This window comes from Oryctolagus cuniculus, chromosome 8 (genome assembly GCF_964237555.1).
Source record: "Oryctolagus cuniculus chromosome 8, mOryCun1.1, whole genome shotgun sequence".
NCBI lineage: Eukaryota > Metazoa > Chordata > Mammalia > Lagomorpha > Leporidae > Oryctolagus > Oryctolagus cuniculus.
The window spans coordinates 77,670,323-77,695,888 of NC_091439.1; the positions used below are offsets into that span (position 1 = coordinate 77,670,323).

At 43.3% G+C, this 25,566-nt stretch overlaps 1 protein-coding gene across 1 annotated transcript in view; it reads right to left on the bottom strand.

The window, feature by feature from the left end:
- LOC100008872 (polycystin-2) overlaps positions 1–25,566 on the bottom strand; it is a 55,578-nt gene that overhangs the window by 24,427 nt on the left and 5,585 nt on the right. The window contains exons 2-5 of the mRNA XM_002717010.5: positions 21,300–21,413; positions 7,495–7,628; positions 5,539–5,789; positions 570–794 (exon numbers count right to left, since the gene is read on the bottom strand). Of these exons, the coding sequence (XP_002717056.2) occupies positions 570–794; positions 5,539–5,789; positions 7,495–7,628; positions 21,300–21,413 (724 nt within the window). The remainder of the gene's footprint in view (positions 1–569; positions 795–5,538; positions 5,790–7,494; positions 7,629–21,299; positions 21,414–25,566) is intronic.

The window sequence follows — 25,566 nt, forward strand, 5'->3', positions numbered from 1 at the left end:
GCATCCAGTAAATGATGAGTGAATGAGTCCTCAGGGAGGCCAGTGGAATCTTTGTCAGTTTCCTCACCATCTCCCAGAGCAGTCATGATGGCAATGTCACAGAATGTGGGGATGGAACTTTATGGGCCATGGGTGAGTGCTGAGCATGAGCAGGTATCCAGGCATCCTACTGAATGAACACCAGGCGTCACCCCCGATAACTGCCCTTGTGTTCAAATAGCACGGGCATCATCTGCAAGCTGGACACTCAGGAAAATGGTGCAGGATTTGCTGGCTGGGGGACTTGGTGGATGGGGCATTCTTACAATGGCTCAGGATAAATATTAGAAAAACACAGTGGTTTCTAGAAAGATTCCAGTATTGGGATGAACCTGGACTAGACTTCAGGTTTTTTCCAACTTGCAATGTTCTAGGGTGGTTTTCTAAGTAAGCTTTTAGCTTTCACCCCATCCCTGTGTTCAGTTTGGATCTTGAAGACAACTGCAGGCCAGGGTTTTCTGACCTCTTTCCAGAAAAGGTCATACACACACCCACACAGAAATGGGAGGGCTACTGCCCTCAGTACTCACCTGACCACACAGAAAAGGTTAATGTTGGCATTGTATACTGAAAAGTCAATAAATGTTGCCCTGGTTCCTCGGTCCAGCCACACGTTTTTCTTGAGGCCAGCAAGCTGGGCAGCTGTTTCCTCTCTGGTTCTTGACAAATCCAAATAATATCCAGCTCCACTATACGTGGCAATCATTCCCCAGTGGCTGCTCCCATTCAAGTCTTTTTCACTTGTGTAGGTCCAACTAGTTGAGAAATAAAGACCAAAATAAAAAACCCAGTGGTGGAAAATCAGTGGAACATTTGTGGCAACTACAAAGACAGCTGGCTCCTGGTTAAGATTAAGTATCAAACACATCTTATCAGATTGGGTGATGTGCTTTGCACAGTGTTTGCTGCATGTTTTCTTACTTAATTCTCACACAGTGGTTTGGCTTATTTTAGGAATGAGGGTCCTGAGAATTAGTGCGGTCAATTTTTTCCCCCAGAAACCTTTTATTGAATGTATACAAACTTCATGCAGTTCATAAATGCAACTTTAAGAACACAGTGATTTTTCCCATCCTACTCACCCTCCCCCTGCCACACTCCCACTCTTTTTCTTCTTCCCTCTCCTATTCTCATTTTTTACTAAGATCTATTTTCAATTAAGTTTATACACAGATTAATTCTATGCTAAGTAAAGATTTCAACAAATAGTATGAAAAAATGTTCAACAGTTTTTTGCCTTCTCTTTTGATTTCTTCTATGACCTACTGTTCATCTGGGAGTGTACTGTTCAGTCTCCATGCGTATGCATATATTCTAGAGATTCTTGAGTTGTTGATCTCCCTCTCCATTCCATTGTGGGCAAGAAGATACATGGTATGACTTCAATTCCTTTGAATTTGCTGAGACTTGCTTTATGGCCTGGCCTGTGGTCTATCCTAGAGAAAGTTTTATGCACTGGTGAGAAGAACGTGTATTCTGCAAATGTAGGATGAAAAGTTGTGTAGACATCCATTAGGTTCATTTGGTCTATAGTGTTGAATAACTATTGTTTCCTTGCTGATTTTCTGTCTAGTTGATTTTTCCACTGCTGAAAGTGGGATATTGAAGTCCCCCATTACTATTACATGGGAGTCCATGTCTTCCTTTAGATAATCAACATTTCTTGTAATAGCTGTAATTAGGTGTGTATACATTTATTACAGTCACATCTTCCTGTTGAATTGATCTCTTAATCACTGCACAGTGCTCTTCTTTGTCTCCTTTAACAGTTTTTGTATTGAAGTCTATTTTGTGTGATATTAGGATGGCTACACCAGCTCTTTTTTGGTTTCTGTTATCATGGACTATCTTTTTCCATCCTTTCATTTTCAGCTTGCATGTAACTTTGTTGGTGGGATGTGTTTCCTGTAGGCAGCAAAAGATGGGTTTTATTTTTTAATCCAGCCAGCCAGTCAGTGTCTTTTAACTGGAGAGTTGAGTCCATTTACATTCAAGGTGACTTTTGATATGTAACAACTTGGCCCTGTTGTTTTTCCATAAATATTCCTATTGTTTACTTTGGATTTCCTTTTACCTTTAATGTGAGATTTTCTGCCTTCACCTTCTTTCATAGTGATGACCATGTTTCTGTGATTCTGTATATAGCATGTCCTTAAGCATATTTTTAAGGCTGGATGAGTGGTGACAAAATCTTTACATTTTTGTTTGTTATGGAAGGTCTTTATTTCATCTTCATTCATAAATGAGAGCTTTGCAGGGTGCAGTATTCTGGGTTAATATTTTTTTCTCTTAAGATTTGGAATATATCTTGCCATTCTCTCCTAGGCTGTAGGGTTTCTGATGAGAAGTCCACTGTGGGTCTAACTGGAGATCTCTGAAAGTAATCTGGCATTTCTCTTGTGCACACTTTAGAATCTTTTCTTTATGCTTTACTGAGGAGAGTTTGACTACAACGTGTTGTGGTGAAGATCTTTTCTGGTCATGTCGATTAGGAGTTCCATGTGGTTCTTGTACTAGGATGTCTCTTTCTCCAAATTATGGAAGTTTTCTGTAATTATTTCATTAAGAAGGTCTTTCAATCCATTCTCTCTTTCCATGGCTTCAGGAACTCTAGAATCCATATGTTGGGTCATTTGATAGCATCCCTTAGATCCCCAACACTGTTTTTTAGTTTTTTAATTTCTTCTTTTTTTGTCTAACTGTAATATTTCCAGAGATTTGTTCTCTAACTTGGATATTCTTTCTTTCGACTCACAGATTCTGTTATAGTTTTCCATCATATTTTTTATCTGTTCTCATTGGATTCTTCATTTCCAATATTTCACTTTGATTTCTCTTTAAAATCTTAATTTCATGAGAAAAATTTTCTTTCATGTAATGTATGTATTTCTTTACTTTGTGGATTTGCTTCTGATTACTTCTAAATAATCCTATGAGCAATTTTTTTGAATTCTGTTTCTGGCATTTCTTCAATCTCTTCATTTTCACATTTCAGTATTGAAGTGTTGTTGTGTCCCTTTGAGGGTGTCTTGTTTTCTTCCTTGATCTTGTTTCTTGAATTGCTGCATTTATTTTTAGGCATTTATGAGGATACTTGTTGGTTTACTTTTTTTTTCTCCTGTGATGGCTTTTATCTTTGGACTATGCTTCTGTGGATTAGTAGAATATCTGCTCTTTCACTGAATAACCTGGAGTATGTCTGAGTGTTGCCAGGGAGCTCTGTTCAGTGCTCCAAGGTGAGGGGAGTGTCCAAGGTAACTCCCAAATTGGGTGTAGTAAATGTTTTTTGTTTGTTTGTTTTATCAGAGGAGATATTTGTTCAGCTCTGTTGGCGTAGTATTATGCTTATCTCCTCTCTTCCAAAGATACCAATGCCTGATTGCTAGCCCTAGTGGGTACAATATTCATCTGGACTGCACAAGAACCACATAAAGGATCAGTGTAGTCCTTGGTATAAGCACAGATCTTACAGCAATGACCCTCACCAGAGAATCAGGGAGCCCTGAGCAATGTGGAGCCACCCACAGTGACTGCCCCAAAACCCAGCCACACCCTGTACCCTCACATGCAGCTACAGTGTTTTCACAGTCCCAGAACACAAGACTCCCACAGTAATGAGCAACCAATCCCCATCAATTCTCCCAGCCAGCCTCACATATGTCCTCCCAGCTGATTGCTGTGGGTGCAGACATGAGCTGGTGCAGCTGTTATATCTGTTCAAAATGGCACCTACCCACTCTTTACATAGTTACAGGACACCAGTGCCCCATTATTTCCCTCTAGGTTAGCAGGTATATTGTCTCCCACAGGGCTCTAAGCCAGACTCATGCTAAGCTCTTGCTGCAGCTTTGGGTCCTGAAATGTGCGTGTTCACACCTCTACACAGATCCACACTGTCCCTCTAATTTGCATGGCGTTTCCTCTGCCGTTTTCTCCCTAACTCTTCCCTGAGATTGCAGTCTCGCCACGTTTTTAAAAATATATTCCCCTAGACTACAGCAGTAAGCTCCCTCCTTATTCCTCCATATTGATGCCCTTCCAGTGAGGTCAATTTAATCCCAAAGCTTTAGAGGATGGAGTCGAGACCCTACATCAGGACATCTGTCTCCAGAGTGCTGACAGGATGTGGCTGCCTTCCTTGGGTGACCAGACTCAGGGACTGACTTGAGGTCCCCAAAGAGGGACAAGTTCATCAAGTGCCAGACTTTTCTGCCTCAGTGTTTTTCATATGAAATAGAGGTGACAGGTACTTTAGAGAGTGGTTTTGTAAAGGACGGATGACAGAACAGCATTTATAAACACTATCTGGCATGGGGTGATGGTGGCTGTGCCTCTTTCTCTTCTGAGCAGCAAACTATGGGACAGGTGGCACAGATGAAGGGCTCTCTTATGCTTTGCAGGAACTAGAAAGGGAGAATTAATAAGTGCCATCACCATCTTCAGCTGCAAAATCTTTCAAGATTATTCAGGCCCTTTGCTCCAAGTCTCCTGGTTAACATTTTATTGGATTTGTTTCTTATGACCTCTGGTACCAAACAGATTATACACTGGATGGGAGACAAAGAATCTGGTCACCAAAGGTGTCTGTCCTATTGTCTCTCAACGAACCTGGACTCTGGTTTGCCTAAGTCCCCGAGAAAAGGATGGAGGTGGACTAATAGAACCCATTTAGCAAAGCTTAAAACAACACTGCCCACAGTGACTCAGGTGGTGCACTGACCCCTAGAGTTCCACCCTGAGACAGCCTCCAAGGTCTTTCCATTTCTTCCTTAAAGATTTATTTATTTGAAAGGCAGAGTTACAGAGAAAGAGGGAGGGAACAAGAGAGAGAGAGAGATCTTCCATCTGCTGGCCTCCCACGTGGTCTCTTAACCTGCTGTGCCACAGTGTCAGCCCCAACTCTTCCCATTTCTTCATTACAATTATAACACTTCTAAAAATTGTAAGTACCCCCCCCCCATTAAAATATAAGATACGAAGAAGAGGTACCAACATGCACAAAAGAACCTGCAAACAGTCACAGGTACAAATACATACTGTAGTGAAAGCCATAAACACATGGGCTTTGACCCAGACAGAAAATTGCCTCACATGCTTACATTTTAAATAATTACATTCTGAGCAAAATCCTATTTGTAAGAGCTAATAAAAGAATTTCAGAAAACTTCCTACTAAAAAAATCTAGTGGATGATGTTACTGGATCTACAGAAACAGCCCCAGCAACTTAAATGCAAACTTCAAAGGCTCAGATACTTTCTTTTTCATGGGTTGTATGGTCAACAAGTTAGCCTTTTGAAAAACAGGTGTGTAGAAACAGAACAGGGGTTCAAAGGTAGAGAAAATCTAAGAAATTGGCCATGGCACAAGGATAGGCACTGAAGGATCTCTGAAGGCATCCTTCCCTCAGTGACCTGTTAGAGAACAAAGGAATGAACTCAGCAGGAGGTTGGGAATGAATGAGTGGATGTCACCAAGTAGCCGGAATCACTGACACTTACGCGGTTCCATTTCGTGGCCCAAATGGAGCCCTGTCTTCGCTACTGACAGAGTAGACATCATAGCACTCTTTAATTTCATCTCTCAAGTCCTGAGGGATGGAGCAGGAGCCGTTGCGGACTTTGAGTTGCCGTATACGTGGCACCCCCAACAGCAGGTTCTCGTAGAAAATGAAACTGCGGTTGTCAGCTTCAGTCTCGTTGTCAGGTTGTATCTTCCAGTACAGCCCATCCAACAAGGAGCCTTCTGTGAACTGCAAGCAAAGGTATCATTTTTGAAAACTTGTAAGCTAAGTGGCTATCCTTGGTCCTGCCTAGACAATTCACACAGCCGAGTCCGGCGACTGTAGGAACACAGGCAAGTGTTAAGAATGGGTTTTGCCACCTGAAAGATTTTGGTTTGGCTGCTGCTCCATAGCTTGCTAGCTGTGAAGCCTGGAACAAAGGCTTCTGACCCAGGGATCCTGCCTCCGAAAAACTCATCCTTTGCATGGTCACTGAACTTGGCACAGAGTCACCAAGTGTGCGCTTAACAAATGCTAACCCTGAGTTCTGTTCTAGGACTAAAGGTGAGGGAGGAATGGTGTTGCATAAATCCACAACCACGATCAACTCTTCTTTCCCTTGAGAAAAAGCAACCCACATGGTCACAGAGAGAAGGCCACACTCTACCCTCTGGTGGGTCTTTCATTTGTCTGGACTTCTTTTTTTGTTATTGTTTCTGAATACTGTTTCTATATTAACTTTGACAAAATAAGAAAATGTGATTATTTATCTTTCTGGCTCTGGCTTTTTTCACTTAGCATAAAGATCTCCAGTTCCATTCATTTTGTTGCAATTGTTAGGGTTTCATTTTTTTCTGGATGAGTCATAGTCCATTGTGAACTGGGCTTTGTAAACATGGGCTTGCTCTTGCTACATGATGAACTCCGCAACCTCTGCCTACCCGTTTTGGGTTGGCATTTAGTGTCATGAAACTGTAAATATGAGAAGGCTCTTGTTAGTTTGCATAACTAAATATAGATCTAGTCATTTATCAGCATATTATCCTTATCAGAAGGACAATGAATAGATACAGGCTGATAGCCCTCCTGGGGTGATGAAAACAGCCATACTGTGAAGTGTGGTTTGCCCTCTGTGAAGAGGCTCCTTAGACCTCATTTTATCAGTGTGTGAAATCAACAGCTGTGACCCAGGGTTTAGCAAAAATTTTCAAAAGTATCTCCCTAGAGAAAACAATCATTTCCTTCCCAATTTCCCTTCAATTTTCTTAGATTCTTTTAATATTTTCCTATGATATTACTCATTGCTTATGTCCTGCTACTATGCTGGAATCTGTGGCAACTGGGGAAGGGGCTGAGTTGACTTTTACATTAGCAGGGCTTTGAAAGGACATGATTACCTCGAATCAGGCACCACGCTGGGGCCAGCGACACACACACTCATCAACAAGATGAAACAGAGAATGAAGCAACACAGAGCAATTGCACTGTTCTCCAGGGTCTTATGTCCTATGAGACCTCATTCACTATTTATGAGATTATGAATGACTGAATGAATTATAAACTAGAATGAAGAAGTGGTTGTCAGACTAGAAAAACGCCCACTATTCTTATTCCTTAGCTGTGTGACCATATCAATGTAAGCACCTTGAGTCTCCTCTTCCTCATTTACAAACTGAGGGACAATTATTAGCATTTACCATGGAAGGTGACTATGGAGAGTAAATCAGGTACGAGATAGCATGGTGCAAGTCACATGCATGGTTCCCAGTGAATATTAGTTTACTCTTCTTGGCAGGTAGGAACAGTAACTTCTACCAACTCACTCAACTTACAACATCTCATAGTGCTAAACACATAGCAGGCCCTGCAGGAACACATTCATGCACTGAACTTAGGAAGCTAAATGAACAATTTTCAGTGATAGAGATGTACTTTCAAAGTCATTTGCAAATACCTTCCAGAAGTCTTCCATCGAAGCGAGAGTTTTAAAGTTAGTTTTCTCCGATTTGGAAATGGGAGTGTCCAGGAAGAGCTGGGACATTATCCGGGTGTAGTAGTACACATTGGAACTCATCATGCCGTAGGTCACTGGAACACAGAGGGAGCCCAGTGAACTCTACAAAGAAGCTGCAGACACGTTGTTCACCAGCCAAAAGCCCTCACGAAAGGATGGTTCTGGCTGATGGGCAGTCAGCCACACAAGGTCTTCTCTCACCCTTGCCTTCCCTCTTCAGTCCATCTCATCTCATTAGCTTAGAAAAAAAACATGTTTGTTGGATTATGTGAAACAACACTGACTCACTATTGAGAATCAAATTAAGATCAGGGGCCTTCACTGGACACTGGGCCCTTCCATCAGGCCTGTTCAGTTTCACCTCCCACCTGCCTCCAGGACTGGAGCCCACATCCCAGTTAGCTGAGCTGCACCGGCCCCAAGAAAATCTGGGCTGAGCTCTTCATGCTCGGTCATGCACCTGCTGCCTCCTCTCCCTACAGCTGCTCAGGACACCAGGCCCTGGCTCCCTGCAGATCAGTGCCTCTGCCATTCTGCTCTGCCCCTGAGGCTGGTTTCTGTGGACTGTGCCACCGGGGAGACTGTGCCCCTTGGGAGTCAAAGGGGGAGGGGAGAGAGAGAGAGAGAGAGATGTTGGTTTGTTCCCTCCACTCCTACATTCTACTCCCTCACGATCTGGATGTACCTGCCAGTGCATCCTCTAACCTTGGCCACTGCTTCCGGAAGAATCAGTTTGCCCCAGCTGCACTGGGTTCATGCCATCCCATCCCCTCCCTGAGTCCCTCAGTCCTTTCCCAAGTGACTCACCCCCCTCTTCTGGTTACCTTAACCCTGCTTCACCTATACAAATAGTTCCTTCATTACACTTCCTTTAATTACCACTCGGAATTCATAAGTGACTTGGGCAAGCTCATTATACTTTCTGAGCTTAAATTTCCTTTTCTGTAAGAAGGCCTAATTACCCCATAGGGTTTTTTGGGGTTCTTAAAATAGCTGAAATTTACCCACGAGTGGCTAACACTTGACAAATATCTGTTTTAAGGAAGTCAGATCTCTATACTTATTTTCTCTGTGGTTCTCCCAATGCTTTTGAGGTGGAAATCAGAAATCAGATGCAGCTTCCCCCAGGTTCTAGGATTCATTACTGCGTTTACAATTGCTGCACCCATACCAGGCAGTGGCCCACACTGGCTGTGAGCCACCGTCCCTCCCATGACAGTGATGCCGCTCGTGTTACCCTGACTCCCGGGGTCTTGGACTACTGGGGCCACACTCGGCAGGCCGGCCCCAACTGGGGCTCCTGGCTGTCATTCCTCTGGGCAGTTCTCAGCTGTTTCTTCACCCGGGATGGACATGGGCTACGAGGTCTGCAGTTCTGGGAGCTGGCCTCCAGTCCCCGTGGCCTCCACCAACTGACACCTCTGAGCCTCACAGGGGCATGCTCACCGGGAGTTCTGGACCTTACTTTGTAAATTCCTGTCTCCGCAATAAAAACATTCCCATGGGGATTGTGACTGAACTTGAAAAAACAAGCAATAAAACATCTAATAGTGGGGGATTGCCCTAACACACCTGTTAAAAATCTCAGCACCTTGACAAGTCCTCTCTTATGCTGGACTCTAATGATCACAGGTGTACTATGCTGTAACTCCTACAATTAGCTGATGAGAAAGCTTCAAAGGGAAGGAAGGCATTTTATACTTCTTTTGACAGTAGCCCTGAATTCCCAGGAAGTGACTGACACGGATCTCATTCTGTAAGTTTTTAGGCATCACAAAATGCACATTAAACTTGTATGAAATTATTTTGGCATTGAATGCTCCCTAGTAAAGTTTGACTTCTTACAGCCCTTTCAAGCATCATAGAAAGTCAAGATTATGAAGGGAGAGGGCATCGGGATTCAAACAGGAGGCAGTTCTGCAGTTCTCCTCAAGCAGCCAGTTAAGCGAAGAGTATGCATAATCCACACAACTTGTGCACTGCTCAGCTTCCTCACCTGCCAGCCCATGAGCCACTGTAATCAGGGTAAGTGCTGCCCTCTTCAGGCGCAGCATAGCATGCCAGCTGCTTCTCAAAACCGGACTGAGCCAGGGCTTGGAGTTCTAACATTCCTGGAACAGGTGTCAGACATGCAGATGAGCAAGCTGTCTTCAAGAAGCAGCTCCCAGTGTACCCAGGGAGGGTGTCCCCAGCTCCCTCAAAGGGATGGACGCAGGTACACTGCACCCTGCAAAGGGCATCTGTCCTTCAAGGGGACACAGTTGATATGGAAAAGTAAGTAGAAAGGCCCCCCAAAGCCTACTAAAAATTGAGTTGATTGTTTTCAGTTAACTTGAAATGCTGATGGATTTTAGATTGATCGGTTTGTATTCTGGAGTTTTTACCTGTGGGTTTGTTGTTAAAAACGAAATGTGAGCCATTGTTTAAATTTTTATTTATAAATATGGCATCATTAAATGCAAGTATGAATATATAAGGATTTTAGCCACTGACTTTAAAATCTCTCTCAAAAACCAATACTGAGTTTTACTTTTGAAATTCTCAGGATCAGTATTGGCTTTAATGGCTGTATTTATAGAAAGGGAAGCAACAAAGTTCCTTGGCTATGTGGCACCCTCTGCTGGACAGCCAGAGAAACAATCCCTATTTTTTCCCCCAACATTAACTGGGTCCCTCCCTTGTGCCAGGCCTCAACTGGTCCAGGGTATCCTTGAGTGACAGCTCCACACACTCCAGGAGTTAGCCAAACCATAAGCCTTTGTAGGTGGCAGCTAAATGATCCCTAGATACTGAGTCAAAATGGTTTGGGTCTGAGTTTCAATTGGCTCAGTCCCATTATCTGCTTCTGTGTTTGTGATTGTGGGCCTTGCAGTCTTGGCATCTTGGGCAACTACTAAACTCTTCTGAGCCTGATGCTGTGATCTAGAAAATGAGAATGGTGATATCTACAGTGTTTATGAAGCTCAAGTGGAGAAAGGCACGTGACGATATCTGCACACTCTAAAAGTAATGGAAGCAAGAAACTGCCACATCCTTTCCCCTTTAGTGCCTGGTGGAGAAAGCCCACTTGCAAGGTGGCATCCACTGTCTCTGTATGTGCAAATATTTCTTCTGCTATTTATCTCTTATGGTAACCCCATTTCCATTTTTCTACAAAATAAGGAAGAACAAAGTATGTTAAACCATGGCATCTCTAAACAGCTGGCATCTAAATTAACAAAAGCTGCCTTAAATACAGTCTACCATTTCAAAATAGGTCATAGATATTATTTTATTCTTGATACTTCTGAAAAACATAGGTTCAAATATTACAACAAATAACAGGTATGGTAGAAGCATATCTATTTTTTTTTTTTTTTTGACAGAGTGGATAGTGAGAGAGAGAGACAGAGAGAAAGGTCTTCCTTTTGCCGTTGGTTCACCCTCCAATGGCCGCCACGGCTGGCGTGCTGCAGCCAGCGCACCGCGCTGATCCGAAGGCAGGAGCTAGGTGCTTCTCCTGGTCTCCCATGGGGAGAAGCATATCTATTATATAAATGCCAAATGACTAGAATAAAAAAGCAAAGAAAAATTGTATAATTTACCAAAAGGAAAAAGGAAAACATAAAAAAGAGAGAAAAAAATAAAAGTGACAGAGATTTGACAGAAGCATGAAATGTGAAGGGATTAAATTTATTAGATTAGGAGTTTTAAATTACGGATTAAAAAGTTTTAAAAAAATGCACCTCTAGAATTTTTTTTTTTTTTTTGGACAGGCAGAGTTAATGAGAGAGAGAGACAGAGAGAAAGGTCTTCTTTCCATTGGTTCATTCCCCAAATGGCTGCCACGGCCAGTGCCCTGCACTGATCTGAAGCCAGGAGCCAGGTGCTTCCTCCTGGTCTCCCATGTGGGTGCAGGGCCCAAGCTCCTGGGCCATCCTCCACTGCCTTCCTGGGCCATAGCAGAGAGCTGGCCTGGAAGAGGAGCAACCGGGACAGAACCAGCACCCCAACCGGGACTAGAACCTGCAGTACCAGCACCGCAGGTGGAGGTTTAGCTTATTGAGCCACGGCACTAGCCTGCCTCTAGAATTTTTAAAAGAAACCCATTCAAAATAAAGGGATGAGAAAATATATCAGGAACAAATATCTTTTTAAAAATGTAAAGTGACTGAAGTCACTGTGCACTTCTCCCCATGTAGGACCTCCATCCTTAATGAGTTGTACTATGAGAATTAACTGCAAAACTTGTTCCTAAACTGTACTTTATATGTTGTGTGTGTGCATGAGTGCAAACTGTTGAAATTTGTACATAACATAGAGTTGGTCCTCTGTATATAAAATTAAACTAAAAATGAACCAAAATGAAGAAGGGGATGGGAGAGGGAGTAGGAGGTGGGATGGGAGTCAAGGTGGGAGGGTGGTATGGGGGAAAGAACCTCTATATTCCTAAAGTTATACCTATGAAAAATGCATTCATTAAATAAAAGCTTTTAAAAATGTTAATAAAGAAATCTATCAAGGAAAAAAAAGTGTTAAGCGGTTGGGCCAGCACTATAGCATAGAAGGTTAAGACTCTGTCTGCAGGGCCAGCACCTTGTAAGGGTGCCAGTTGGAGTCAGGCTGCTCCACTTCTGATCCAGCTCCCTGCTGATGTGCCTGGGAAAGCAGAAGAAGATGGCCCAAGTGCTTGGGCCCCTGCATCTATGTGGCAGACCTGGAGAAAGCTCCTGACCCCTGGCTTTGGCCTGTTCCAGCCCTGGCTGTTGTGGCCATCTGAGAAGTGAAGATCAATCTCTCTGTCTCTGTCTCTCTCTATCTCTCCTTCTCTCTTCACTTTTGCCTTTAAAATAAATAAACCTTTGAAAAAAAAAAGTGTTAAGTGGAATTGTAATCATCTGACTAAGGAGATGATAAGGTGAGAATTGAGTTTGATAAAAAGATTACTTTAGAGTGAAAAATGATGCCATGCACTAAGAGTGAACTATAATGAATTTCCATGTATTCAATAACAGGGCATCCAGACACATGGAACAATGCTTGCTAGGAATATAATACCTAAGCCATAATTGTGGTTGGAAACTTTAACCCTACCATCTCTCAACTTTTGAGAGAAAGGAGAGAAAATTTACGTGGACTATGAAGGGTTTGAAATGAATGTATACATCAAACTTCATTCAGTACCAACAGGGATTACTGATATTACTTTTCAAATCTCTGCAGAACATTTACAAAAATTGGTAAATATGCTGGGCCCCACAGGGAGCTTCAGTAAATCCCTAAGCAACCAGGCAGGCGTCCTAAGAAGATGTGTGCATGAAGGTCGAGGACTGGAGTGATGCAGGTGCACCCCGAGGCCACCAAGGACTTCTGGGAAGCCAGCAGAAGTGAGACAGAGGCCAGGAGGGGCCTTGCGGGCTGCCAGGGGCGCATGGTCCATCAGTATCCTGGTTTCAGACTTCTCTCCTTCCCAACTGTAGGCAATATCTTTCTGTTGTTTTATACCATAAAGAGAAAGCAAACAAACCTCAAAAACCAAACAAAAAAGCCAAGCAGGCAACATTTTTAACCACAAATTCTGAAAATGAACACGAGAATACACAAGTTTACACATACAAAATTAAGTCACTGAGGAATAAAGTATTTTTTTTTTCTCTTAATAACCCTTGGGTCAAAGAGGAAACCAAAAGTACCACAAAAATAGACCTGAATCTAATGGAAAGGGAGCACCAGATGCCCTCATTCGAGCCGTCGAGGCTGTCACAAAGTGAAGCCACCACTGTTCAAAAGAAACCTAATGTCTTTCAGGAGTTGATGAAGACAAAGGACATAGACGTGAAGGGACTCTACTGACCACAAGTGCACATCTCTATGCCAATGCGCTACACAAATTGAAGAAATTTCAGGCTGGAACTGGTTCAGTAGGTACCAGTACTGGGAAAAAATTCTGGGCACTGATGAATGAGGAGCATTAGTGGATAAGAGAGCTCACGGGAATGGCCAACGCTGTCAACATTCTGTGCCTATCCTGTGATGTGCATGAGAGCATCCTTTCCCGGCTTGCTGTCAGGGAGTCGGATGCATGGACTGGGCCAGCGATCCACAGGGAGGGGTGTGAACCTGACAGAGGTGGGTCCAGAGCGCCCGCAGCACAGCCTGCAGGAAGGAGCTGGTTCAGCTGGGCACCAATAAAGACTCTTCCTGGACCTGGCACTTGCACTGATCTTGAAGCATGAGGAGTGACAAAGATTGTTTTCTGGGCCAAACTGTAGGCAGGTCCCTGAACCTTCTCTGGGGCCCTTCTGTGTGCTAATTGGCAAGCAGGTGTGAATGGGTGGAACAATGACTGCAGGTTTTGGAATTTAGGGATGAGATACCCATGAGCTATCCCACTGGATATGTCCAGTAGAAGCTGGCTTGGGGTTTGCACCCATCAGAGAGGTGTAGTTATAGAGTCGGGAGCACACATGCGCTGGTTGAAGTGTGTCTGCAACAGAAAGTCCAAGATTCAGTCGCAGAGGACACGCTGTCTGAACATGTTTAGAGAACAGAGCGATGAGGGACACAGAAGTCACAGAACCTGGAGAGAGAAGTTTCTAGAATGTAGATGCCAGAGGGGCTGACAACAGCCCACAGAACTTGACAACTAAAAAAAAGCCTCATCCCCCAGAAGCCTGGGGAGGGCTTTTGAGGAGACCAACGTGAGATTGCAGAATCAATAAGAGAGTCCATGAAATAAAGGCAAACCCCCAAACATTTGAATCCAATTTTGGTTATAATTTCAAAGAAAATTGTTAAGTAATAAGTTGTAGTAAGAATCTTTAAAGGGTGGAAGCTATTAACACAAGTGGTTTTGAGAATGCCTGCACTGGGCTAGTATCTTGTTTTGTTTTGTTTTAAAACCAGAAAGATATTCACTATTGACATATATATGAGCAAGAAGACAAAAAGTTATGCAAGTAAAGGTCAAGTTTAAAGTAATAGCTACAGATCTTCCATTTGTTGTCACCACTTATCTGAAAGACAGCAAAAGAAAGGGAGAAGGACATATACACAGAGAGAGATCTATCCACTAGTTCACTCCCCAAATACCCTTAACAGCTGAGGCATGGCCAGGCCGAAGTCAGGAGCCTGGAACTCCATCTGGGCCTCCCACATGAGTGGTAGGGACCATGCACTTGAGTGAACATCTGCTGTTTCCCAGAGTGTACATCAGCAGAAAGCTGACATTGGAAGCAGAGGCAGGAGTGGAACCCAGTACTCCATTCAATATGGAATGTGGGGGTCCCAAAGTGGCTGCACTACACATCTGATCCTAAAACTGAGTTGATCAAAAAGGACAGGGAACTCTCCAGCCATAGTTAAAGACATCAATGGTTACTTCCCATGGACCCTGTGCTCTTCAGACTGAAGGTGTTTGTTGTGGGAAGCTCGGTGGGGAGCTGGCAGGATGTTTACCACCAGGAATGGAATCGGCTCCCTGCTGGTGTGATTAACCCACTGACAGACTTCTGGGCCTTGCTAGCAACAACTCAATCCCCATGGACTTTCTGGGAAACCAAGAAAACTGTCTGTATACTAGTATCCTGACGAGGCTCTCCTAAGTGAAATAAAAGGTCTCACTCCCCCGACCCTTTGTTTTTAAAAGAACAAGTCAAAGTCTCCATCCAAAGATAAAGAAAAAAGACACATACATTTCCTCCTAGAAGGGCTCTTCTTGTCACAGGACACAGCCTATTGTGTTATGGTTTTGTTGTTCATTTCTCAATTTTCATTACTTGGGTACTAATGAGTTTAAAGACTTTGGCACAATAACGGATTATCTTTTATACTCTGTAAAAATTTACAGAAGTCCACTGTTTTTCTCAGGGACTTGTGAATTTCAAATGTGTCAAAAAATCAATCTTTTGTGACTTGACATTTGCTACCTTTTCTACTTCTTAAATTTTGCCTATTTCTTTGACAGAAAGAAGTACTACATCTATGATGTTGATTCAAGCAGTTTTTGTGATTTCTATTACTGAGTTTGAACTCAAGAGTTCAGAAAAATGTCACAGAATGACAGCACAGGAAAAGGAAAAGCAAAAGCATTTTCATCAAAGATTCACCAACCACTTCCCTTTGCCTTTGTCAAAGAACTTCCAAAATACACTTTCTTCCTTCCTTTACCTCAGCTAACTCACACAACAGAAATATCACTGCTATTTTTAACAGTAATATCTATTTATTTATCTCTCTCTCTCTCTCTCTCTCTCAAGTACTTTGATGGTGAATTCATAGCAATCTAGGTTTCAAGTAAGAATTAATCCTAAATTACACAAACTGGGACTACATAATTTCAATGTAATTTCTGACCCTTGGTTAAGGTAGATTGATTTTTCAAATGCAATCTAGCATCGTGGTATAGCAAGTAAAGCTACCACCTCCAATGCCGGCATCCCATATGGGTGCTGGTTGGAGTCCCAGTTGCTTTACTTCCTCTCCAGCTCCCTGCTAATGCACCTGGGAAAGCAGTGGAAAATGGCCCAAGTACTTTAGCCCCTATACTCAAGAGGGAGACAGAGAAAAAGCTCCTGGCTCTTGGCTTCAGTTTGGCCTAGTACTGACCATTATGGCCATTTGAGGAGTGAACCAGTGGATTGAAGGATTCTCTCTATCTGTATCTCTGCCTTTCAAATAAATAAATAAACCTTAAAAAATAAAAGCAGCAGCAGCAGCAGCTCCTGGCTACTGGCTTCTGCCTCACCCAGCCCCAGCCCTTGTGGCTACCTGGGGAATGAACCAGCAGATGGAAGATCTGTCTCTCCCTCCCTCTGTAACTCTTTCAAATAAATACATAATCTTTAAAAAAAAAAAAAAAGAGAGGAGGGAGCTAATATTGGCAAGATGAAATATAAACTCTTCATAGGCACTTGGGTGCTCCGAGGGAACTGGAGTTTAGAAGCACAAAATCAGAACCTGTAGTTCTGATGAAATAACTCAGTCACTGCCACCAATCTTTGGGAAGACTGACTTCTTACTACTGTTGTATGACAGAGAGCACCCAAAGGTCTTTTCACTTATTGTTTCTCATCTTCACAACAATCAAAAATTTTTTTAGGATTTATTTATTTGAAAGGCAACATTACAGAAAGAGAGATAGAGAGAGATCTTCCATCCACTCATTCACTTCCCAAATGGCTGCAATGGCTGGGGCTGGGCCAGGCTAAAGCCAGGAGCCAGAAGCTTCTTTCAGGTTTCCCATTTGGGTGCAGAGGCCCAAGCACTTGGGCCATCTTCCGCTGCTTTCCCAGGGGCATTAGCAGGGAGCTAGATCAGAAGTAGAGCAGCTGGGACTCGAACTGGCGGCCACATGGGATGCCAGTGCATGGTCTAACGCACTGTACCACAATGCCAGCCCCTTCACAACAATCTTTCAACAAGTACTTTACAGATGAGGAAACAAAGACTTGGAAACAGTTAAGTAACACATCCAGGTTTACCTAGCTTGTCAGTGGTGGAGCTGGGATTTGAACTTAGAACTGTGTGATGCAAAAAACCCACACTTCTCCCACTATGTCAAGCTGTCTTCCAGAGCCCTAATTACCTGATATTAACAGCTTTCAACTTGCAAAGCATAAGGTTAAATACAAATTCTAGCATTTGCACACAAAGTGACATGTCTGATATTCTTGGTCATTTAGTAGTAATTTTGTTGTTAAGATTTTAGAAGTCTTAGAAGGCAGCTTTTGAGCAGTGGGGGAAAATCCCATCACAAGGAGCCAGTAGGGCTGTGCTGGGTGTTTATCCTCACTTACTCTGGCCAACAGCTGACAGGGGAACGGTGGAGTTATACAGACAGGCACTGAGAAAAAATTGTTTCCTATTATGCTGTTTCAGGAATGCTCAGAGCTGGATGATAGCATAATGAGGTAAACTCCACCCGAAGAGTATTGATTAATGGACTGATACTCTCAGGCTGTTTGCATTTATTAGCTCACAGAGATAAGGACAAGATGAAACCCTGCCGATCCTGTAAGCTGAGAGGAATGGCTGATGTGTGAGATGGATCTCGATCCAAGATCATTTCAACAGATCGGAATGATGAGCAGATCCTACCGAGATGAATTTAGCACGGCGGAGAGGGAGGTCCCTCAGCAGGATCCAGGAAAAAAGTGCTCAGACATGAGCAGGGCGACACAGTGCGCTACAGATTCCAGGGAGGACACTAAGGGATCAATCATTCCTGTGCTGAGGCGGCCTCAGTGGTCTGGCCATGGTAGGATGCATGGACCTCAAGTCAGCGTCTGGCCGGGGAAGCTGCTGGCCCCTTCCTCCTGGTGACATTCTTGCTCCTTGGGGACAGTGACAAACAGAACATGTGCCAGCTGAAGTTTCCCTTGTGTGTGTTATTCAAAATCTCGTCTCCAATCACATGACCAACAGCTGAAGAAACCGGAAAGGTTTAATCTGGAGACTGGGTGTGTGTCTCCAAACTTCTGCGGGGTTGCTGTGGAAAAGGTACTGGGTAGAGGTGAGGCTGGTGGTGGCGACCGGGAGCTGTCCTGGGGATTCTCTTCAGCTTCATACAAGGAAAAACTTTCTAACTCGCTACAGAAAAGTGAGGTGAATTCTTCCAAGCAAGTCACTCTTTCCACCTGGGACTCCTGCTCAGAGGCAGCAGGACGGGCCATTCTGGGGGGACTCTGTGAGGGAGCTTTCAGCATTCAGTGGAAGTTTGGCCGTATAACTTCTTACCCAGAGATTGCATAATATTCTGAAAATAAGATCTTTTTTGTAAAGTGTGGAACTACTGCTATAAGAAACAATGTGATTACTGTGAAAATGAACAGAAAGCATGAAAATTCTAAGATGAGAAAGAAAGATTTGTTATGTGACTTCAGGCATGTTTCCTAAAACTCATGGTCTTTAGTTCACTTATCCAGCCTACTTCTTAAACTTATCAGTGCATCAGAAAATTCAGTTCCCTTGGTCACATCTTGGAAGCACTGATTTAGTTGATCCGGGCAAATTGTAATTAAAAAAAAAAAAGTCTCCTGATGATTTTGATGCCCAGGTAGTTCAGGGGACCACTGAAATCCTAGCTGTACAGAGGTAAACTATTCTGTATAAGAAAAAATAGAAAAACCTCCATCATTGCGAACAGCCTGTTAATATTTCAGGCCACTGCAGTTTAATGTTTAAGCACCACTTCTCTGCAGGAGCCAATGTGACCTCAGCACTTCAAGCTCTAACAGCTTAGAACATAAAAGTGAAAAATACCACATCTCTTGCTTTGCGGCTCTAACAGCATGAATAACTTGTCAGTATTTCTGCGTTAGATAATATGTTTAAAAAATAACGTCATGCCACTTATAGGAGATTTTGACACAGTAGAGAAATAAACATCTTAGATCAACTATGAAGATTTTTACTGATTCTAGACAAGTAAGTGAACTGTCTGAATTTGGCAGCCCTGGTTGTTCAGAGTGGCTAACGGAGGGCAACTTTGGAAATATTTTTCCTGACAGCTCCATGCTGCTGTGAAAGTATGCGACACCAACAACAACATGTATTAAAGAAGACTGTTCGGATGCATCCTTATCAGACATATTCTATAGGGAAAAAACTAGAAGAATCTAAAACAGTCAAACTCAGAAGCAGATGGCAGAATGGTGGGGCACCAGGAAGGTCTTAGACAAATGAGACAAACACCAAGAACTCCTCGGCCGGCAAAAGCCAGGAGGGTGCAGCCAGCAGAATGCCAAGTGAAAGTGTCTGCAGGAGAAAGGGCGGTGCTGACTCAGTCCAACGCAGCCAACAGAGCAGAGTTTGGGGGACAGTTTGGAGATGGTGGAAGGTTTTGAAATTGGATTGTGATAGCTGCTCAACTGTACACTTAAAAATAAGAAGCCAATTGGGGCTGGCACTAAGGCGTAGTGAGTAAAGCTGCCACCTGCAGTGCCAGCATCCCATATGGGTGCTGGTTCAAGACCTGGCTGCTCCACTTCTGATGCAACTCTCTGCTATGGCCTGGGAAAGCAGTAGGAGATGGCCTAAGTCCTGGGCCTCTGCACCCCGTGGGAGACACAGAAGAAACTCCTGGCTTTGGATCAGCACAGCTCCAGCTGCTGCGGCCAATTGGGGAGTGAACCAATGGATGGAAGACCTTTATCTCTCTCTCTCTCTGCCTCTCCTTCTTTCTCTGTGTAACTCTTGCAAATAAATAAATCTTTAAAAAAAAAAGAAGCCAATAGGGGCTAGTGCTGTTGCATAGTGGGCAAAGCCACTGCTTGCAGCACCAGCATCCCATATGGGCACTGTTTTGAATCCTGGCTAGTCCACTTCCTATCCTGCTAATGCACCTGAGAGAGCAGTAGAAGATGGCTCAAGTGCTTGGGCCCCTGCCCCCACGTGGGAGACTTGGATGGAGTTCTTGGCTCCTAGCTTTACACTGGTCCAGCCTGGGTTATTGAGGCCACTTGGGGAGTGAACAAGCAGATGGACGATCTCTCAATCTCTCTCTCTCTCTCTCTCTGCCTCTCTCTGACTCTGCCTTTCAAACAAATAATTGACTTTTTAAAAAGGAGGTCTCAGGGCCAGTGCCATGGCGCAGTGGGTTAATGCCCTGGCCTGAAGCGCCAGCATCCCATGTGGGCACCGGTTCAAGACATGGCTGCTCCACTTCCAATCCAGCTCTCTGGCCTGGGAAAGCAGTGGAAGATGGCCCAAGTCTTTGGGCCCCTGCACCCGCATGGGTGACCTGGAAGAAGCTCCTGTCTCCTGGCTTTGGAGTGGCACAGCTCTGGCTGTTGTGGTCAGTTGGGGAGTGAACCAATGACTGGAAGATCTCTTGTTCTCTCTCTCTCTCTCTCTGCCTCTCCTTCTCTCTCTGTGTAACTCTGACTTTCAAATAAATAAATAAATCTTTTTAAAAAAAGTCTTAAGGGTCATGAATATGGTACCTTATCTGTTCTCATAAAAGGTTTTACAGAGGGCACGCATGAAATCCACCATCCAACATGCTCTGATACAGCAGAGGGTAGATCCACTGCCTATGAATTTCCAGACTTGGAGCAAATGGATTCTGTAGCTAATTTTTAGCTAAGGTGTCCCTACACTACCCTATTGGAGGATATAGGGACAAACTGAAGAAGAGAAGAAGACAGACAGACAAAGGTTTGCATATATTTCCAGTAGGTAAAAGCCTACTAATTATTGAAGAGTTAAAAGAAATAATGAGGTAGACTGATAGGACATATCCAAATCCCAAAGCTGGGGACTTTCAAACATCCATGATCTCTACCTTACTCACACCACTCCCATTGCCTGGGATGTGTACTTCTCTCCAAATACGTGTCAAAAGCAATGATGTTAGGTAATGTTATTTGTAATTCCTTACAGTGAAATGTGATTTTGCTGCAGACAATTCTTAGGTAGACTTTACATCTGTTGATCTAATAATAGTGGTAATATATTTTTACAAAATCCAATGCAAAACATCCTTTTACTTAGCTTCTTCGTTTCTGGCAGGTTGCCATGTGCATTTATTAGCAAAAATGGTCACAAGTGACAATGAACTGGCCATGCAGATTTTTAGTTAATGTTTGTCAGAGGGCAGAAGAGAACTTGGCCAAATTCTAGACTGGAACTGGCAACAAGACCGGGTAGGCAACTTCTAACTTGAGTCTTCTGGTGCATGTACAGGTCCTTTATTTTAAATATGATATTTTCAAGTCAAACACTTTCAAACATTCCCATATTTCAAAAGGAAACAGTCTACTTACAGATGCACAATACAATGAGAAAGAGGAGGTATGTGACCAGTTCCCGTAAAACACTTTTAAGGTATTTCTCTCGATTAGTGCTGCTTTCCTCCATGAGTCTTGTTCCCCAGAGACCTTCAATATAATGGGAAAAAGTCATTTTAGTTAAGAAATCTCATCAATGACAAAAAGGAAAAAAAAAAAAAAAACAGAATAAAGATTATAATCTGTATGGAAGATTCTCCCGTATCTGTATCTAGCACATTCTGAATGTAACTGAAACTCTGGCTTAGCAGGAGAATCTGTTACTTCGCAATCTCCCCCAAAATGTGCAAAACACAAGGCAATGATTGATCATTGTCTAAACTCTCAAGACCACTGTGGACATCTGAGTAAAAGTTTAGAAACAGAACAGGAAATGAGTTAAAACTAAGATTAAACAGATGTGCCTAACACATAGCTCCTCCTATCTGGGCAAGAATCCCACTTGTTATCTTCCCAATAAACCCATCATGACTACATTACACATAATATCTTCTAAGTCACGTTGATTCAAAGAAGCCTCGGATGGCTCAAATTGACAAGGAAGCAATCAATCAAGCATCTAACATACTGCTCTGTGCTGGTCTTTGTCCTGAAACAAACTCAATGGTGACTGACTACACTACGCATGCTTGGTTGAACAGATTTTTCAAAAGCCAATTAACATGCTGTTTACATTAAGAGCAACAACTCATCCAACTTCTGTCTCCCCCTTTGGAGAAAGAGTAAAATCAGCAACCATGTTCTCTATTTTAGCAGATGGAAAAAGAGTGGGGCTGGCTAAGTGCAGATGACATAACCCTCGGCGAGCTTGCTGGAGAGTTCCTGCAGTTTGGGATAGGGCTGGCAGACAGACATGGTGGCTGTCCAAACCCGTTAATGAATAGTGTGGTCAAGTCACATTGCTGCTTACTTGGAAGAACCTTAACCTTTTCCAAAAAAGACAAACTTCTCAGGGCTTTCAGACTGGGTTGACTGTTAGTGGAAACCAACCTGGCCCCCGCATATTGCCTCGCGCTTTTATCCCACACATCTTAACTCTTTCAATCATGGAAACTCAGCACTTAAGCCACAATCAAACCACACCAAGAAGAGGGAAAAATGGCCTACGGTCTTTCACATCAAAGAAATGACTTCATCACTAGTGTTTATGTATTTTTTTAAGTCATAATAAAATATTAGTTCTACTCCTAAATTTGGGTTTTTTCATTTCCTTTTCTCTCTAAATTTCCTTTAGGAAAAATCTGTATCTGAATTCAAATACATCGTATTACGCATCCTAAATTTCGCACACTGAAAGTGGAGCCTAACTTATGACCAGATTTGCTTCTGCCAAGATCTGGTAGTTGTCAGGGAATTACTCACTCAGAAGAAATGCAGCAAGCAGAATGTTTGTTCGTTAAAACTCTATCATATTAAGGAATTATTACAAATGTAGATGACATGGAAAATTACAACTCAGAATAACACAGAGGCAGCCAAGTGTTAGGCTCGGTAGCCCTGTAACAGCCACACCACCATTTATTCGGGAAAGATTTCTTTGGCAGCCAAGCCTAAAATATGCATGTAAATACAGATTGTTAGACTATCATCATGAAAGACTTCTGCCCTGTCCCACTTGGTCCGTGATTTCAGTTTTTCCCATAGTTTATAGATAACCATGCACTAAGGAATAGTGTGGCTCTTAATATTTACAAATGCACTTGTGTGGCCTACATGTAGGAAAAAAACACTCTTATTAAGTTTTATTTAACCTAAACTTGCAATAGTCTAGGGCAATTGAATCCTAGCCTTTGAGATAAAACAGTAAAAGAAACCATGAAAGAAACACGTCCCCTTACTTATATTCTCATATAGTACCCTTGTATGAATTTACTTTCTCTAAATTACTTACTTCCCTAAATATTTACTGCTTTAAAATTTTCATTCTGTTTTGCCCCTGGAACCTGTTCACTTGCTGATGGGTGAGAAACGGCAGCATCCACAAACAGGAAAAATAGCTACTTCCTGGGTTAAGCAGAATGGATAGGATACGAATGGTTAAGGATGGAGGCCGTGTTCTAAAGGATGACATTCATCAGAATTAACTGCGGTCTTTTCCCACAATCCCCCTGGTTAGTGTGCAGTACCTTCCCTGCATTCTAGGTGCTCACGTCCAAGTAAACAGGGTATCTCCAGGTGTCAGGGAGACAGTGGAATGGAAGGGACACTGGGCAGCTTTCCAACTTCCTTTAGTTTCCAGAGGGCGCTTTGCTAATGCCAGGGTCTGCAGCCAGAGGACATCACCTACACAGCGTGTTCCTCTGCATGCTATTACTTAATATGAACCCTCTGTGGACTCTCTGAGATGGATGACTCAAAACAAAAGATGTCCCAAACATAAACAGTTGACTTTGAAAAAAAAGTCACCTCCCCAACAATTTTCTCCTAGGTTTCTCAAAATCTTTTTATTTCAGAAAACATCAAAAAGAGAGACTGATATAATGCACTCTTATCATCTATTATCAAGCCCCACAACTACCAGCTCGTCAGTGACTGTGCTTCACTGAAACTCACACGTCCTCCTCAACCATTGGGGAACCAATCCCAGCTGCGCTACTATTTCTTCTGTAAATATTCCAGTTCCATGTCAAAAGGTGTTCAGCATAGGTTTTATGCTTCACACTAACCCAGCCACCTATGAGCTGTGAGAATTTACCTAAGGTCATGACCCCCAATTGAAAATGGAACAAGAGTACTACTTCGTGGAAGTTCCTGGGAACTAGAAATACCATGTATAAAGCACTTAAGAGTGCTTGGAAGAGGTCTGTTTATAGCTCCAGAAACAAATTCAAACCTATAAAATGTCCTACTGCGGACACCCAGCTGGTCCAGATTTCAGAATGATGTCAAGATCCAGATCTGAATAGACTTTCGGTTCATTATGAATAGTGTGACCAAACTCTCTGGTGTCTTAACGTGATGAGCGAATCCTCTAAGAAACATGTGGGCTTCTTTAGACAGAGGAATGCAATCCCTCTCAATACACATTTGAATTATAAGACACATTTAGAAAGGGGAGTGACATTTTACTAGTTTTGGTCCATTTTCTAGTCTAGTCAGTTGCTACTTTCAATGACACTAGCTCCTGAATCTTGAATTCTCAGCCCTCTCTTGAGGTGCAAACTTGTATATAAGGGTCCTTCAAAAAGTCTGTGGAAAAATGGATGTTAAGGATTATTTGATGCAAGATCATTTTTGAAACCCATGTGTAGTTTCTCGTAGTACCCATTCCCAGGATCCTTTTGAAGACCCTGTGTACACAGTGGCTAACGGTCAGTTTCACTTGCATTCTCTGCTGACACCTCACTCACATGTCCCCCAAAGGTCTTACTTTTTCTTTCTCTCTCTTTTTTTTTTTTTTTTGACAGGCAGAGTGGACAGTAAGAGAGAGACAGAGAGAAAGGTCTTCCTTTGCCGTTGGTTCACCCTCCAATGGCCACCACGGCTGGCGCGCTGCGGCCAGCGCACCGCGCTGATCTGAAGGCAGGAGCCAGGTACTTATCCTGGTCTCCCATGGGGTGCAGGGCCCAAGTACTTGGGCCATCCTCCACTGCACTCCCGGGGCATAGCAGAGAGCTGGACTGGAAGAGGGGCAACAGGGACAGAATCTGGCGCCCCGACTGGGACTAGAACCCGGTGTGCCGGCGCCGCTAGGCGGAGGATTAGCCTAGTGAGCTGCGGCACCGGCCACTTTTTCTTTCTCAAGAAACCCATTCTCCCTGTTTGGGTCGATGCTACCAAGCCAGAATCCAGGACTTCACCTAGAACACGTCTTTCTCTTCTCTCTCACATGGAGCAGGTTCTACAGTTCTTTCCTCCAGTTCCCTGCCATCCCTCTCACTTGCTCGGACACAGTTCTCCTCACCTTCCCCTGCAGGCTCACCTCCTGATCTGGCCTCCCAGCCGCCAATCCCACCCACCTCACTCCCAGACAGGTGAAGACGTCAGCCTCCTGCCTGAAGCTTCCACTGACTCCAAATGCCTACTTGAAAAGGTTCCGATTGCTTAGTCTTGTTCTTGTTTTCCCCTCTTTGAATTTCCCTTAATTCTTCAAAATGTAGCTCAAGTTTCACTCCCTCTGGAAGCTGCCTCTGACTTCCCCAGGTGCAGCAGATCCTTTCTTCTTTGGGTTCCTCCCTCACCTGTGACTTGCACTGCAATTATGTGTACTTCTGTTGCCCCTACTAAACTCTGAGCTGCTTCA